The sequence below is a fragment of the Lagenorhynchus albirostris genome, chromosome 7, assembly GCF_949774975.1.
Source record: "Lagenorhynchus albirostris chromosome 7, mLagAlb1.1, whole genome shotgun sequence".
Classification (NCBI taxonomy): domain Eukaryota; kingdom Metazoa; phylum Chordata; class Mammalia; order Artiodactyla; family Delphinidae; genus Lagenorhynchus; species Lagenorhynchus albirostris.
Genome location: NC_083101.1, coordinates 68,574,210 through 68,592,409, shown reverse-complemented (window position 1 = coordinate 68,592,409; position 18,200 = coordinate 68,574,210). Strand labels below are relative to the sequence as shown.

General features: G+C 42.7%; 1 protein-coding gene across 2 annotated transcripts in view; it reads left to right on the top strand.

The window, feature by feature from the left end:
• The window catches only part of SLC24A2 (solute carrier family 24 member 2), a 240,407-nt gene that overhangs the window by 163,062 nt on the left and 59,145 nt on the right, over positions 1-18,200 (top strand). The window contains exon 4 of one of the 2 annotated variants that reach the window (XM_060155122.1): positions 8,856-8,906. The exons of the other annotated variant lie outside the window; for it this stretch is intronic. Coding sequence (XP_060011105.1) covers positions 8,856-8,906 — 51 coding nt within the window. The remainder of the gene's footprint in view (positions 1-8,855; positions 8,907-18,200) is intronic. 2 annotated transcript variants of the gene reach the window in all.

Below are 18,200 nucleotides of genomic sequence, written 5' to 3'. Positions count from 1 at the left end.
CCTCCTACTAAGGCAGGGACAGTGGGAATGGAACAGAAAAGACAGAATTGAGGATATTTAGGGGTAGAATTGATAGGGCTTCATGACTGGTTGGGTTGTGGGTATGGCTTATAGAAGTATCAGCATCACCTAAAGCTCCGCCCTGTGGATATTAGTCACATGTGATCTAACCAAGCTCGCATCTCTATGAAAGAAAACAGTGGGCTTATCTGCATGTGCCACCTCGAAAAATCCTTTAAAACACGGATAGGGGAAGAGAATGGAATACTTGGCCACTTTTAAGACTGAGCAAAAAATGTGTTTGTATCCTCCACCCCAAATTTGATAAGACTTAATCAGAAAGTACCTTTTGCCTGATTTGGTAAACATAATCTTTCCATTTACAGAGATGCAAAAAAGTACCCAAGATGTTAGATGTCATTAGTGAATATGTTAGCTTCTTAACCCACTACCTACCCAAAAAACTTATGAAGAACATGTTTTAGTTGTCAAGTCAAAGCCCGTGGGGCTCCACAGTACAAATGATGGGGCCATCATGCTATATTGTCACGTGCTTTTCTCCGTCCCTTTGGGAAAAGGGAAAAACATTCTGCCAAAGTCTCAGTGTTTAAAGTTACCTTAAGATTGTTATTGAGATTTTTTAGGGGCTTCCCTGGTGGAGCAGTGGTTGAGAGTCCGCCTGCCGATGCAGGGGACGCAGGTTCGTGGCCTGGTCCGGGAGGATCCCACATGCCGCGGAGCGGCTGGGCCCGTGAGCCATGGCCGCTGAGCCTGCGCATCTGGAGCCTGTGCTCCGCAACGGGAGAGGCCACAACAGTGAGAGGCCCGCGCACCGCAAAAAAAAAAAAAAAAAAAAAAGGACACTCATAAAAGCCCAGGAACTCTTTTTTTTAACCACACTGGGGTTGATTCTCTTGCCTGGTGGCTCACTGTTTTTCTTTAAAACTCCTGTCTAGAAACCTGCTTGCTCGCTCCTGTTCTCTCCCCTCTGCAACCTGCTTCAGAAGGAAAGCAGCAGAGCAGCTCTTCCTATAGTCCCATTTTCCTTGCTTGATCATCCAGAGCATGTAAATTACAGTGAAATACGGCCTGAGTCAGCTTCTCACAGGACAGAAATCAGTAACCATTGACATTGCCAAGCAACACCGCAGAGGAGCAAGGCTGCAAATTAGGTGACAAATTTATAAGAAGTTGGAGTATCTGGGGACTCGCTTGGGCGTTTCATCATGAACCATCTGGACGATCCACAGTAGTGACCACACATTATTGTTCACTGTTCGAGGATGAGAATTCCCATATAATTGTATGGCATCTCCCTCTGTGATCCTCACCTACCTTTCCGAACCTTTCATTGTGTTTTTCACATTCCAGATATTTCCCTGCAAAATAATTGGGAACAGTTATACCTAATGGGCAGTGTTCATTCCTCTCCAAAAGAAGATTGTTTTAAAAAATTTACTCTGTCGGCTCATGTGATGGCAGAGCTGGATGGGCAAGGACATGCAAAAAAAGAGGGTATTAGTCATGGCATCATAGCAGCTGCATTGGCCTGACATGGACTCAGCCTTGGTGTCCCAGAGGAGCCTGAGGTGATAGGTAAGCCTTGAGGGAGACAAGGAAGAGAACCAGAGTCCTTGACCTTCTGGAGAAGGGTGACCTAACAAGGACCCCTCCCAGTTCCAATAGCCTAACTGGTCTCATTTCTTCATTCATTCAATCAAGTAATATTTATAAGAAAATTGGACTAAGCCTCCTGATTTTAAACCAAAGATTACAAATTGCTGGGCCAAATATGACCCAGAGTGTTTTTGTTTTTTTTTTAATTTGGAATTAGTTGCCAACATTTACATCAGGAATTTTCACATAAAAGTCCGGATCTCTGGCTTCCCTTGAATAATCAGATCTATCAGCACTGTAACTGCCTTCCCCCATGGAGTGGGAGCTGACTGGCTGCTGCCCCTCTTTAGGCATGCACTGGCCAGTTTTCCATAATCCTCACCACTCCCTATTGTCGTCCCCAGTCCACTTTCTCACCTACACACCTGGCCCCTGTGGTTCATTGGTGCTTTATCAGAATGCTGCTGTACTCCAGACACTGGGCCAGCTGCTGGGGATCTTTCTGACCCCTGATTTGGCCACCAATGTAGTATCAGTATTTCCTAGTGACTGGGGCTGATATCAGCAGATGGACATCAACAAGGAGATACATGTAGAAAGTGAGGGAGATAAGAACAACAGCAGCAACAAACCAGTGTGTCTGGGTTTGCAGGAAGCTTGAAAAGGAAGAGTGAGTATTTCATGAAGGGGCTGGATTCAGAGGACGTGAAAATCAGGTGATACATGTCTAAGAGGTGGTGTGTGTGTATGTACATAAATCCTACTTGACACTCAATAGCTGATGGAGGGTTACCCACAAGTTCAGCCCTTTGTTTTCATTTGGAAAGTTCTTGCCTTGCTTCCAAAAGCCTAAGTGAGAGGTTTTAATCTCATAGAAGAAAAAGAAGCACTTGTTAGCATAGTTTGGAAGAGCCGAATATGAAAAGAACTCCATAGGGCAAAACTACCTCCGTTTATACCTTGTATATGACATAGATGTTTTACCACATGTTGGGTACAGCTGTCCCCAGGTAACCGTGTATTCAGAAGCCTCTTAGGGAAGTTTAACACACAAATATCATTCCCCCACAGACTGTTAAGCAGAGCTTCTGCAATGAGTCAGTACTTTAAAAGCTTTTTTTGAGTGAGAATTTGAATCTGAAGGTTAAAATATTCCTTTTCTTCTGACTTGAGTCTGAAGTGAGAATATGGTTGTTTCCTCACTTAACCTCAATCTCTTATTAAAGTTTTATTTTTTTAGTTAAAACGAAATTACTTGCCTTGACATGAACATTTGATATAAAAGAATAATGACCAAAGAAAGCCTTTTAATGGAAAGCAATTAATTTCAGTGGTCCATGCAGCCCTTTTTTAGGTAAAATCAAACAAAAAGCTTTAAATTGGGCTATATTAGAAATACCTTTTAACTCGGAATACTTTTTTGTCTGCGCTAGGTCTTCATTGCTGCGCATGGGCTTTCTCTAGTTGCGGCGAGCGGGGGCTACTCCTCGTGGTGGTGCGTGGGCTTCTCATTGCAGTGGCTTCTCTTGTTGCGGAGCACAGGCTCTAGGTGCATCGGCTTCAGTTGTTGTGGCACACGGGCTCAGTAGTTGTGGCTCGCAGGCTCTAGAGCGCAGGCTCAGTAGTTGTGGCGCATGGGCTTAGTTGCTCTGCGGCATGTGGGATCTTCCCGGACCAGGGCTCGATCTCGTGTCGCCTGCATTGGCAGGCGGATTCTTAACCACTCTGCCACCAGGGAAGCCTATACATGTTTTTTTTTTTGATGAAAAATTTTCACACAGGAATAGAAGAGAAGCAAGATCAACCCACATACCCTGCAAGAAACTTAAAAATTGTATAGATCTACAAATATAAATGTTATGTTTGTAGGGAGTGAACGGAAAATGACAAATACACAACTCTCGTACTATTCATTCACAAAACTTCAATAATGAAAATAAATTCACAAATTAAAAAAAAAAGAAAGGAAACCATCTCAGGCTAAAATGTTAATACTGCCAAACATGGTTCTGGAAGTTAGCCAGGGCAGCCTTTCATTAAACTGAAAGTTTTCCTTTTGACAGTCTTCCTTATGTTTAAGATGTCTAGTGGGGGTTGTTGACTTGCAGACATTGAGCATTGACATTGACATTGGTGCCCACCCGCAGAGATAATTAGAGTTTGATAGGATCTAACAACCTCATGCTGGGCTGAAATAGATATTCCTGTTGGAACTTTGGCAATGAAGAGAGGTACCAATTATTAAGGATGCCTCTGCCACCCAGCACAAAGTGCTATAGAGACATGTTCTTATCTGATCCTCCAAAAACCCTCCTGAGAATAGGTGTTGATTGCTCTTGTCCCCATTTTACTGAAGAAGAGACTAAGGTGCAGAGAGGATCACCCAGTTCATAAGTAGTAGAACCAAGCTTTGAATGAGCTTTCTTATCTGTCTCACTCAGAAGTACTCTTTTTTTTTTTAGTTTAGTTTATTGAGGTATAGTTGATTTACAATGTTGTGTTCATTTCTACGCTACAACAAAGTGATTCAGTTATACATATATATAAATTCTTTTTTATATTCTTTTCCATTATGGTTTATCACAGGATATTGAATATAGTTCCCTGTGCTGTATAGTAGGACCTTGTTGTTTATCCATTCTGTGTATAAGAGTTTGCATCTGCTAATCCCAACCTCCCAAGCCATCCCTCCCCCACCCCACCCCCTGAACTTTGATAGTGATATTATGGTATCAGCAGTCCAGAAGCCTTAGACATCAGTGCCTGCCTTCCTCACTTCAGCAAGTCCAGGGAAGTTCAACAAACCAAAGCATCCTAAACCTCACCGTTATTTGGGAACTGTGCATTTATATGCTTCGTTTAGGAAATGCGAGGAGAGCATGTGATATGAGAAAAGCACTGTTCTAGTTGGGAGAGATCCAAAGAGGAATCCAAAGAGGGTCTCAGCCTCCAACATGTGGAGAGACAGTCTTGTGTGCAGATATTAGAAGGAAAGGTGCATAGGTCCAAAGCTGGAACATGGTGGTCAGATGAATGAAGGGTCTGCTTTTTACATCCTGTTCCAATGGTTACGGTCCATGTTTTGACATTCCCCATAGATCTGAGAGTAGAAGGGCAGGACTGACGAAGAAATTTCTTTCTAATTCTAACCTCAGCAAGGCAAAATATCTTTTATTGTTGGGCAACAAATAGCTATTTTAAACTTCTATAAGTACTGTTGAATTAGTTTTAACAGACGAAACCCGTGTAAAATACCAAGTTCTCTAAGTGTTCTGCTCCATGTCCCATAGGTTCTCTTTCACTCTTCCTGGTGATGCTTGCAATAATGAAGCTGCCCATTGCCGATTGCTTAGTGGGTATTATTATCTCATCTACTCTTCACCACAACTTTGTGGGGTAGATAGAGTCATGCCACTTTACAGCTGAGGACACTAAGGCTCAGAGAGGTAAATTTGCTCAAAGTCACACAGCTAATAAGTGGCAAATCTTGGGTTCAAACCTATACCCTGGCTTCAAAGTCTATGTTCTTAACTTCTGTTTGCTACTGAAAATAATCCTTTCATGGATGTGATGTAATCTGGTATCTGTACACACCTCCTTGATAGGTATTAGACAACTTTACCAAGAAACTACTCTCTGTTGTTTAGAAACCTTAATTTTTAGATCTTCAAACTCAGTTCAAACCGGTATCAAAAATAAAGCAGCTCTTTGATTTAAGAAAACAAACAAGTTAATCATTTTTTTCCATCAACCAACACTTAATAAATACTTGCTCTCACTGATTTCTCTACCTCTATTCTTCATTCTAACAAAATGAATTCAGCATAGATGCTTCTGTTGACTTTCTGTTGTATACGTCAGAATTTTGAGGCCTGAAAGGTGAGAAGTCACTTTTCTGCTGCTCCTGTCTGGGGAGATTTGCTGAGAAAAGGGTTAAGAATGCCAGAGGCTTCAAAAGTAGAGCTGAGAAGGTCAACATTGGAAGGAGAAATCTGTGTCCATGCCCTTTTTAAGAAAGGAAGAAATTGGGAGCCCAAAACACTAGCCCTTATTCAGATTCTTTGAGACTAAAGACAAGATCCTTCCCTTGACTTGTCAACCAAGAAATATGGACAAGAATTCAGAGGTACCTTAAAGCCAGGTGATGACGTTGCTGACAAGACCTGAAAGGAAGTGGACAGAGGAATGACAAAAGGTTCAAGTCCTCCTAGAGGTCTGGGAGCTTGGGTGCCCGTGGACCCAGCTGTCCAACTAGCATGAGCGAGTGTGGGCACCATGTTAGACAGCATTCCCAATCGGCTCATAGGCTCATCTCAAACACCAACCACTGGGTTCTGGAATTTTTCTTAGGCTGTATGTCTTCTTAGAGAAATGTTACATAGAAGAGGCACCAGGTGGTACCCAGCATGATATTCACTGCTGATTCATCCCTCTTCCAGTCCTGGCTGCCTCTTGCTCAGTTGACGTAATGGACGTTGCTCAATGGTACTAAACAGCAGCCTCTTGAATCCCCCCACTTCTCCCTCCCATCCCAAAGAAACTCAGCTCGGATTGGGCGCAGTTTGAATCTTAATCCAACGGTGCTAAAGGTGCCCTGGCTCCTGTCCATGGGGAGTGTGCTGACTGGAGGCCATTGCCCCTTCCGGGTGAGTTTTCGTTCATGCCTCTCAGGCCACTTTCCATGAGGTGTCCATGGTATGTGGGACACCAGCCAGGTGCGTGATGCGCTCTTGCTCATGTTTGTCCTAGTCGCATGTCACACTCCTCTTCCTACACCCCCTGAGCCCCTGGTCCAAGGAAGGGAGGCACCAGCTCTCAGAGATGCTGTCCCACCAGCCCCAGGATGTTGCCCTGACCATTTGAAAGCGTTGAGGTGCTGAGTTCACCGTCTCACCATGCCGTTGCTGTCAGTGTTAAAAACTTCATTCCAGTAGGCTGGTTTCCTTCACACTCTTGCGTGCCCTTTCTTTAGTAAGCAACAAACATGGTTCCCTTCACTTGGGCAAATATTGTTCCCTTGCCCTCCTAGCTCACTGTGCTTTAAGTTGCTACATCACCTGTTGTTATTCAGCCCTTCACTGCTCTTATTCTTTCTCTTCCACCACCTTTAGCCTCCTTTTTTATATGTTTTGTCCAGTTCTTGTCCCCCTGCCCCAGTCCTCATTCAAGGAAGCAGCTAAGAAACAATCTAGGTATTGCCACAGCAGCAAGAATGTGTGACCTTTGTCAGTCACCCACAGATCCAATTTTGACTATGTAAAAATAAATTAATTAAAGAATATGATTGTATTTATTTATACCTGGCTCCAGGAGAGAGGAGGTAAAAAATAATCACGTCTGCCACAGGCAGATGTTTGAAAGTTTCGGATTGAGACATGAAGACCAGTGTGTGCATACAGAGAGGTTGCATCTCAAAAGACAAAAATACAATAATGTATCTTCATCGTGTAGAATATGGTTTACACCCAACTTTGCAAACACAGAGCTGCCCACGTTCTGTTTCCTCGGCAGGTAAAGAGAATGCCAACTGCTTATTCTACTGCTTTACCTCAGGGAAAGAGTAGAGGTTACAAAAAAATTAGTTGGCTGATATAATTCATCAATTTACTGCAAGATTATACACACACACACACAAATACAAATGCATAGATTATGTGTAAAGCCACCATGAACATGTGTTTTAATATTTATGAAGGTATTTGGATCATTTTAAAATCCCAAACTTGTGCAATGTCATATATATAATAGACTACTCTTCTTAAAATACCAGGAAAAAAAAATTTTCTACAGAAGGCAATCCCCAGAAGTCATTTTTTTTTAAACTTCCTTGTTTTTACACAAAATTCAATTTCTTATTGAAGCACTTGCATCCTTTGTCGTGTATCTAACAAAATCCAGAAAAGGCAGGATTTTGCAGAAACATAAAGATGAGGTGATTTTTCTCCCCAAGGCGTAATTTTGTGTCGGTGTGTTAAAATAGCTTTAGGTAAAATTTTAGGCACATGGGGAAAGAATATATATAGAATGTGTATAACATAAGCAGAAGAATATTTATTATTGTGTTTTAAGCTAAAGCCTTTTGTACACAAAACCCATCAGTTCTTAGTTCGTTCACATGTGAATTTTTAGCAGTCGACCAAGTTAATGAGCCGTGGAAGCATTCTGCAGATTCACAGGAATATCTCTTGAGTGTCGTTAATTTCTTGAATTTTTATTGGGAGAGTGTTGTTATGACCAGGGAAAATATTTCTAACCTGCTCACAATGATGCTTCAGAAAACCTGGAATTTTCAGATGAACAAGAACGAAAGTTTCTATTTTAGAACTGAAGTAAGAAAACAGAAATGGTGCGTCCCCACCCCCTCCGTCCCTCCACCCAAGCTGCCACTTCCACCAGCTGACTCAGAAGAGCTTGCTTTCCGCCCGTGGTTTCCATTACAGCCGAGTCCTTTGGTGAGCTGCACCCAGGAGATTGCCCTCCTGGCCCCTGCAGTCTGTACAGCAGCAGACAATGCCCTGAGCTGGGAGTTGTGGCTGCTCTGTCACCTGTCTGGGCCACGTGCCCTTCCCTGGGAATACGCCTCCCCCTTCCTCCCAAAGCTTTCAACGCCTTTCCCATCCCCCGCCCCTTCCCCCCACCAGCAACACACACCAAAGCATGCTGCACCCATGGTATTCAGTGCTTTCTGTCTAAAGTACAAGATTAGAAATGAAAGGGAAGTTTAGAACCTGGTTTTTTATTGGGGATTTTCCCGGGTAGCCTTCCTTACTAATCTCTAGGAAGTAGTTCTATTGGAGAAAAGCTGTGAAATGAACTCCTGGGACTGCTGTTCCACGGCAAGGAATCCTGGTGTCTACAAGCCTCAGTGGGTCTGGGCATTGCCCTTGTCCAGCCCTTTCTCTTGGAATGTCACCTCTAAAAATTATAGGCCTAGGCTGGACCTGGTGTGAAGATATCTTTGCCAAGTATTTGTTTCATCAGATGTTAAAATAACTGTGTCCTATTCTGGAATGCAGGGCAAGTCCTACCCCCGGTGGAATAATATATTTTAAGTGATTTCTGAAAGTGGGTCGTGAAAGCCATCCGCCACATGGCCCATGTTTGCACATCTCTATATAGTTACAGTTGCAGAATTTGACAGTGTAACTCTGAATCTGATTAATTGAGAATGTGTAAAAACAAAGTTCTTGCATTACAGCTCGTTCCTTATCTTTGTGTCTTTTACTGTGATGTTGTAGAACTTGGATCATATGGAAAACTAAAATATTATGACACAATGACTGAAGAAGGTAAGAATGATTTTAGAATTGTATGCACTGGCTTTTTATTTCGTTTATGGTGTCTGTGGCTTGCCCATTTTTTTAAAAATTTTTTTTCCCCCTCTTTGCATGACTTCAGTGACATTGTGTGTTTTATTATTCTTTCCACATTTTCGTCTAGTTTTTGCCATCGTGTTGGTTTGGAATTGGAGACGTGCAATACCATGAGCAATCATGTTATTCCATTCAGACGATCCAAACCATCTCAGTTGTGTAACACAGTCAGAGAAATGGTGTCAGCAACATAAGCACAGGCCCACACCCACTGGGTCATCATTATTTCCTCCACGTGCTCACAACATATAGAAACACATCCAACCAATACTCTTCTTTTAATATGCCCCAGTTTCAGAGGAGGGGAGGTTCTGGTAATATTCTGATTTATGCAAAGGAATGAGCGATCTAAAGGAACCACTAGGCCCCAAACCAGTCGGAGACCTGTTTCTGATGCAGAGGGCCGTGTAGGCTCATGTCCTTAGCTGTCACAGTCCCTGTTAACTCACCCAAGAGAGGCCAGGGCCACCATTCCAGCCAGTGGGATTGTATATATTGGGATTCACACTCCGTGAGATTGGACGTATCATTTTAACCATTTCCCCTGAATAAGTGAAGTCTGGCAGAAACTTCTTTTTCAATGTATCTACTGATGAATTCCAGGCTCTGTCCCAGAGCACGGCCTTGCCCCAGTCAGAATGACTTTTCTGAAATAAGTGCACCACGGAACAGCAATTTGAGAATTTTTGCGTTCTTGTAAAGGGAGTTGTTCTCTTGCCCTATCTCTCACACATACCTCCGCCTTTTGACTAATAAATAATTATTGTAAGTTATGAAAACATTTGGAGTTTTCCCGTGAGTTTTACACTGATACTGACAAGAAATCAAAAGGTACCCTAGAAGGGGAATCAGTTAATTTTATCCTTCAACATGAGAGAAACTCCCCAAAGTGTTGTATATCTTATTTTCAGCTTCTAGTATTTCTGAGTTGCCTTAGCTTGCCAAAGATCTCCTAGTTGCTTTGCAGGAAGCAGGACATCCGACAGCCCTCGGTAAGAGCAAGCCCTTTCCAGCCCCTCCCCACTCTGGCTTCTGCACTGTACCCGGGCCCTTCTCTGCTGCTATCTCTGTGCTTTCAGTTAACCACTGTGATGTTTTCTAAAGCAGCAGGCCACAGTAAGGATCTCAGACTGGGCTCTGTTGTAGCCCAGGGCCCTCCCAACAACCTGGGGAAATGCAGACCCTTGGGCAGTGAGAGCCCCAAAGGCAGAAAGCTACCTATGAGAATCAGTATTCCACCACCGCGGGGATAGAAAGAGCAATCTGTACCTTAAAGGAAGGCTCCTGTCCCGGCTGTTATTTTTAGTTCGTGTCTTCAAACCACTTTGATTTTTCTTGGTGATTGGCTTGGGAAGCCAAAGGTTTGGGCCTCACTGATTTTATAATTCGATTCGGGAGTCTCACAGCCCTCAGCCTCGGCCTCATGGCTTGGGCAGCTGGTGGGTTTGTTACCTTCTACCTGAGCAGTGACGACCCCTCACTTTTCTCTCCTTCCTCCATCCTGTCCTCTGCCTTCTGCCCTTAGCTTCCTGTGGCCAGAGCAGCTTCTGGCTCTCTGTTGCCTCAGTTGCCCCTTTTCTCCCTTACTGTTCCCTTCCTTCCTCTTTCCACATCTTTTTGAGCAAATGTGGCCATCCGAGTGTTCTCTTAATCTTCCCACGCCAGACAAACCAAGATTATGCGAAGATGCAAAAATGCTACTTCCGAGCTGATGCTACCACTTGCTATCGAACAGCTGGGCTTTCTAGGCAGGGAGACAAAGCCAAAATAATATCTGGAATGAGAAGGCTGACCAGCTTAGCAAGGTTGTGAAATCTTCGCAAGATTGTGAAATTGTCTTTGGGGGCCCTCATGGTCACCTTTAACGTTCCTTATCCTTCTCGTGACTGCCCCATTCCTTCATGCGTATCCCTTTGTGCCCCATGCTTAGCTGAAAATTCATCCCTGTTACGGTGATAGCTAATAATAGCTAAGGGAGCACTTGAAAAGCATGTTCTATGAAATACTACTTCCAGATCATGTCATTAGGAATTTTGCAACAATTGGGGGAAAAAAAGAAAGCAAGCTTGATTTCATAGTTAAATAGGCAGGAGAGCTTCTGAGTGAAGTTAAATAGATTTCTTTACCACGTGACTTGTCAGAGCCTTCAATATGTACCCATGCACTGCAGCATATAATAGTAAATCGTATAGAGGGATGGAGTTTGCAGTATTTCCCAGACTTTTTTGGTCAGAGGACCCATTCTTCCACAGAGCCTCTTGCGGAACTCTTTTAGAAATGCTGGTTAAGACATTATCCTTCACCTAGAATAGGAACCTCTGAAAGATTCAGAAGTTTTCTAAACACATAGCAATCCCTCTCAGGCACTCATGGAAAGGATACTTTGGAACAGGAGGTCTCCCTACAGCCCCCTCACATTATACCCTTTGGCAGCTGCCTCTGTGACAAGCCAGGCCTGGCTTAAACCTAATTCTGGGATTCAACTTAAAAGACGCTCAGTAACCTCAGACCTGGCAACCACCATGCATGACTTCTTCAGATTCTAAAGGGCCTCCCCCCTCTCATTGAAAATAATAGCAATGACTGTGATATATATCACTTCCATGTTGTACAGTTTAAGGAGATATTATAAAGGTGAAGATGTTATGGGCAATAGGGGACTAGTATAGCCTTCAGGAAATATCCCCCTCCGTTTGAGCATTTCTTTTCACAATTTTAGAAATGTGACTAGCCCTTGACAGGGCTTTATTGTAATTGCCCACGTGACTGGTCATTATTTGTAACTGTTTCCAGAGAGAGCTCTGGATGTTGCGTGACATCAGGTACTTGCAACGAGACCTGTTTTATCTTTATTCCCTAAAGTGGATTAAATGGAAAGATGAATTATATATGCCACCCCCTGTCCTAAGAGAAATGGTGTGATGATTTCCTCAATATAGAGAATTGTCCAGCACAGATTCAGTTTATTATTTTAAGCACCTACTGTATGCAAGTTATTCTGCTAGGTGCTTTGTTGACACACAAGATTAAAAGGTGGGCAGTTTGCCCCATGGAACTTATAGACAGGGGAGAAATAAAGCACAGCAATCACTGAGCCACCAGGAAGAGAGTGGTAAGTACCACAGGTGCTCAGAAAAAGACGACAGACTATGGGAGAAGGAAAGATTGCTTTCAGCGGGGGGCGGGGTGGGGAGGGATTTCGTGGAGGTGATCTTTGACCTGCACCCTAAAAGATCAGTAAATACGGAGTAAATTGGGAAAGCAGGAGGGGTAAGTTCCGAGCCACCCGGCTGAGAGGGGGATGAAAAGAGGGGCCACACCAACCCTTACTGGGTGCCTCCCACCTGCCAGGTGCAGTGCTGTGGGCTTTTTATATATTCTGTGTCATTTACTCCTTGTGATGATCACATAGGTAGATTTTACTGAAGATGAGAAAACCAAAGCCCAAAGAAGTGTTGTATTAGATGAGGAAATGAGGATACAGAGAAGAAAAGTAATTGGCTCTGGGACTCGTAGGTAGTAAGTTGAGATGAGGGACCTGAACTCAGGACTGTGGCATGCCACACCCTGTCCTCTCAGCTCCACTGTGGTTGCTCCACAAGGTGGAATGAGGAACTGGACAGTGCAGATTGGCTACAGTGTAGGAGTGGGAAGAAAGGCTTGATGGAGACCAGACCATGGGAAAGGTTGAACCACAGACTAAGAATGACGGTGAGCTATTGACTGAAACATGGCCCCCCTACTGGAACACTTTACCATTAAAATGTTACTTTAATAAAACAATCCATTTACTCTCAGACACTGGACAAAAGCATAACATTTTTTAAAAAATTTGCCCCTCCCCTCGGAGCCCTTTCCCTCCCTCCCTTGTCTTCAGGTGCCCAGAACATAAATGGGAACAGCTCCCCGGGCCACACCCAACTCCCTCTCCCACCCCGAGCCAATCAGAATTTTATCCACTCAGTCATTCATTCCCTAACATATTCTTTCAGCAACACTCAGTATGGACCAGGCACTAGACTGGGTGCAGGGCCTGTGGAGATGAAAGACAGTGCTTCTCCTGAAGAATTCAGGCTCTAGTGGGAGACGTAGGCAGAGAGATGAGTAGCGTGATGGGCAGAGCAGAGGTGCCAGGGGAGCCCAATGGAAATGAGGGCAGGCTTCTCAGAAGGGGCCGTGTCTCCACTGCCTCATTCCTGCCTGCCAAGGTGATGACTCTCCCACCAGCCACCTGATTCTAGTGTGTTCACTTGATAATAGCTGAGCACCTGCCTCTGTATGAGTCATGTTCCTAGACTTGATAGATTCGTGAGCTTCACTCCTCCCAAAGACTCTATTTCCCTCTGTAACAAGATGTTTCCAAGGATACAAACAGATGACTCCAGGGGTAGTCTTTTGGTGACCTCAGATCCCCCTACATAGGCATCCATCCCTTTATCTCCTCATGGGGTGATACTGAATATTCTTGGAAGGGCAATCTCCAATTTTTACTTAATGTCAATAACCCAGAGTTTAACACTACTATATATAAAATAGATAAACAACAAGGACCTACTATATAGCACAGGGAACTGTATTCAATATCTTGTAATAACCTATAATGGAAAAGAATCTGAAAAAGAATATATATACACGTACATATTCACATGTACATGTATAACTGAGGTGTACACTTTGCTGTACACCTGAAACTAACACAACATTGTAAATCAACTATACTTCAGTTAAAAAATAAATAAATAAGCCATAGTTTATTTCTCATCTGCAGACACCCAAATTTCATACCATTATCACTCCAGAACATCCTCAATAAATTGAACTTGGCTTCCTTACTAAAGTTACTTTAAATGAAAATGTAGAAAGTTAGTTCAAAAGAAAACAAACTCGTGTGATGGAACAGAGACATTCAAAGGAGAGATGCCTTTCCACCAGTGGCAATATACACAACTAATCATTTCTGCTCTTTGGAGATAAACATTCACAGAGACATGTAGGTAGGTAGGTAAACAGAAATCCTGACTAAGGATACTTTGCAAAGATGCAATGTATTGTCCTAAACTCGTTGCCATTTAACAGAAGCCATTTCTAGAAAAATAATTTCTCCACTATTTAAAAAGTCAATCTTTGTTCATTTGTATAAGGAAAAAAGAAGATAGAAAAGTTTGTTGTAATATCAAAGGCAAAAATAATCTTTTCTTTAATGAAATTAAGGCTAGTTTCATGGCAACCTATTGGCAACCTCTTTACCAAGCTGAGAAACTAATAATGTCTTATGTGAATCATGGTTTCCTCAATTAGTCATGTGGCTGAGTTTTGAAAACCCACATTATTTCAAAGAAACAGAAGCACCCTAAGGTTACATAGCCAGTCATTTGATGTTCTTAACTGCAGTGAAATATTCCAGTTCTTTCTCAAAGAGAAATTGAATTTTGGAGTACTGTTCAACAGTAGTTTCCATTGCCTAAGAGGTATCCTCTGAAAATGTAGTCCTAAAACAGGTCCTTGGTGCTATCTGTGGCCTTCACATTATATTTTAATCCTGGCTTTGAATGGATGAGACTGTGTTGTATACCCTGATATATCAAGCAGGATAGTTTCAGCTCTATATAGCAGAAAATCCAGATTAACAGTGGTTTAAATCAGATGGAAGTATATTTCTCTCTCAAGTAAAAGAGGTCCAGAGGCAGGCTGTACATGGCTTATATGGAAGCTTCACAGTAATCCTAGACCCCAACTCCTTCCATTCTTCTTCTTCACCATCCTAATATATGACTTTCAACCTCAAGGGCACCTCATGGTCCAATATGGCTACCACTACAGCTCCAGCCATCGCATCTGTATTCCAGGAAGGAGGAAGGGCCAAAATTATTTTCCCCAGCTGTTTTGTCTTCCTTTTAAGGAGGCTTCCTTTTAGACCCTCCCAGTAAGATCTGTCCAAAACTCAGTTACATGCCTACACATAGTTCAAGGAAACTTGGAAATGTAGTATGTTAAGCTGGGTGATTTGCTAGCCCCAATAATTCAGATATTATGTCATTAGGAAATGAAAAAGGAATAGATATTGATAGGCAACTTGCAGTCTCTCCACAACAGAGAAATATCACTTTCATATAACTGTATGTTGTTGGGGAGGACTGAGACCAGAGCAAGCTCTGTGAGGAAGGTTGAGAGCTCATGCTAAGTTTAAGATGCCTATGGAACATCCAGATGGAGATGTGGAGAAAGTGGAATTGTAGTTTGGAGCTTGGGAGAGAAGTCAGGGCTATAGATGTAGATTTGAAAGTCGTAAAATATAGGTATCATTTAAAGCTACAGAACTGGATAAGAATACCTAGCCAATCAATAGGAAAGAGGAGGCCAAGGACTGAGCCCTGGGGACTCTAAAGTGTAGGGTCTGGGAAGAAGGGAGACAGCCCAGCAAAGGAGACTGTGGTGGGCAGAGGACCAGGAGAGAATGGCATCCCAGAAGCCAAGGGAAGAACTTGTTCTAAAGGAGGGGCATAAAAAGGTGATGGCATCAATGAATTGACCAATGAGATCAAAGAATTTTTGTAATAGAAAGATAAAAGAGTTATAGACAGAACGTGAGATGTTTCCAATCAGGAGTTTGGACGTGGTGGAGTTATTGCTGGTGACAAAGTCTAAGGTCTAACTGCAGGAGTGGATGGATGAGGTGAGCTCGAGGAAAGGGCAGCTGGAAGCGAGTAGGTGAGGGCAGTGAGGAACCAAGTGTTGCAGGGCTCACCACGTAAGAGTTACTGTGGATGGTAACACGAGTAATGGTGGAGAGAAAAAGAGTGAACTGGGTTCTCATATATTCAGGAAAGAGGGAAGGATGACTTGGAAGTCGTTTGGGGTATAGGTGGTAGAGTTTATTGGCCTGGGCTTCAAAGAAGGACAGAGAAATGATCTATAAGTGGTAAGGTAGGAGGAATGGAATGTGGGCACTTGGAGAGACAAGAAGTGTCACTTTCAAAGGCCACAGGAGGAAAAGGGCCATCAGGAAACAGCTGTTTCAGCTGGAACAAAAAGACAACGTTCATAGAAGAGGTTAAGACATAAGAGATTTACAGATGGCAGGGCTGGGAGGTTGAGTCAGTCCAGGGATTTTCAGAGCCACTTGGTGATAAGCATCTCGATGGTGATGGATGGTGCTGAAGTGAACAAGGATGTAGCATGGGATGGGAACAACCTAACAATGTTTTCAAACTTCTTCCTAGAGCCTCTTTCTTGCAATTGGTTGCGTGGGAAGTTTGCAGTGATAAAGTGGGGTCTATCTTTCCAGGAGAGAGGAGCTCTGGGGAATCCTCCTGAGTCCAGCTTGGAGTGGGGAAGGTTGAGGAAGGAGATCAGCTTCCTTAATTCAGGGAGAGAGAGTTCAGTCCAGCACAGGAGGACCTTTCTTACAGACATGGCCAAAGATGGGATGGCCTGTCTCAGACAGGAGTGAGTCTCCCATCTCTGGAGAAGCCAAAGAAGCCTCCATCAGAAGGATGTTCAGATAATGGACACCTTGATGCCCCTTCCAGTCCCATGTCCAAGATTCTGTCCTGGTGCCTTTGTTGAGTGTGACGGCAGACATTTTGGGTTTGCCGTCTACCCTTAAGATTAACTTGATCTTGCATTTTGATTAAGCTGCCACCAAGATTGTGGTAGGTCTGTTCCTGGGTCATAGCATCTGGAATAAAAGGCTTGTGTATTAGTTGATCCATTTCACAGCCAAACTCTTTATTAATGTGGTTAAATACAGCAAATAGTCCGTTAGATAGTTCCTGTGGAATAGACCCTTAAAAGAACAACAACCCACCCCCCCAAAAAATCCTACATTCTTAGTTACAAATCTAAACTTTGACCACAGTAGAAATTTTAAATTGCAAATTAATTTTAACTATTCTTTTTTATTATAAAAACATTACATGTGCACAGAGGTAAAAAGCAAACATTACATAAGGAAAGATAATAAAAGTGAGTCCCCCTTTTACCTCAGATTCCATTCATTCCTTACAGTTAACCACTTTTATCAGTTTTTTAACATATTCTCTTTTCTTCTATGTACTGTTCTATACCTGGCTTTTGTTTATTAATATGTCTTGAAGATATCTCCGTATTACCACTTTTTTACTTTCCTCATTCCTTTTTAGCAGTTGCATAGTATTCCACTGCCTGGCTCTTCCCTAGTGGGTTTGATCAGTCCCCTGTTGATGAAGATTTAGGATATTTCCATTTTTGTTCATTTAGTTATTACAATGCTACATGAGCATCTTCTTTGCCCATATAATAAACTCTACTGAATAGAAGATATAAATAAAGATATAAAATAAATGTCTGGAAATAGAAATGACAGATCAGAAGACATACCCACTTCAGACTTCGAATGATAGTGCCAAATTGCCCTTCAAAGGCATTGCACCAATTTACACTCCTAGTAACAGTGAAGGAGCAAGCCTTAAACAACAAATTTAAATAAGTTCTTTGAACAGAGATTCAAACTGACTTCATTCCAAAGCGGATAAGCCTTCATAATGTAACTACCTTCTCATGTTCTCATTGCTAAACCTGACTTTTTACCAAAGTTGATTGAAAGCCAGGGTGCAGTTCTGATGGAAGTCCTTGTCCTTTCTAAATGCAATGACAAGGCAATTCCTCCCACACAGAATATCCAATTTCCACTGCAGCATGCACTTTCTTGCCTCAAGGCCATTGATATCCCTATAGAAAGTCCAAGAAGTACACTGCAGGTTAACTTTCTCCCTTCTGGTTACCAACGAGGGCACCCTCTGTTGTGCACAGACACCATTTCCAGCACCATGTTATGTTTCATTCATTCCAGGTTTATGGTTTAACTCATTTGGTCCAACTTTCCATAACCACACAATTTTTCTGGGCACCTGAACAGATGCTGTCTGTTAAGGCTGAGCCTTCTCCAAAAAAACAGATTGAACTCATCAGTTATTAACCACATTACTTTTTTAGAGATGTATTCTTACAAGTCTCTCCCTGGGGCTGGATCTTAGGAAGACAGCAGCCTAGTGTGTGTGCATAACCAAACTAATCAGCTAGTAACCTGTATCAGATCTGTCAGAAAGACCAAACCAGCTGTGCGTAAATCCACAGTCTTCCTGAAAACCAGGACCAAGGAAGTCTTCTCATTAGAATACATCCAGCTCCTCAAACTTCACTGCATCTTATTTTCATGATCTAAACTGTCAG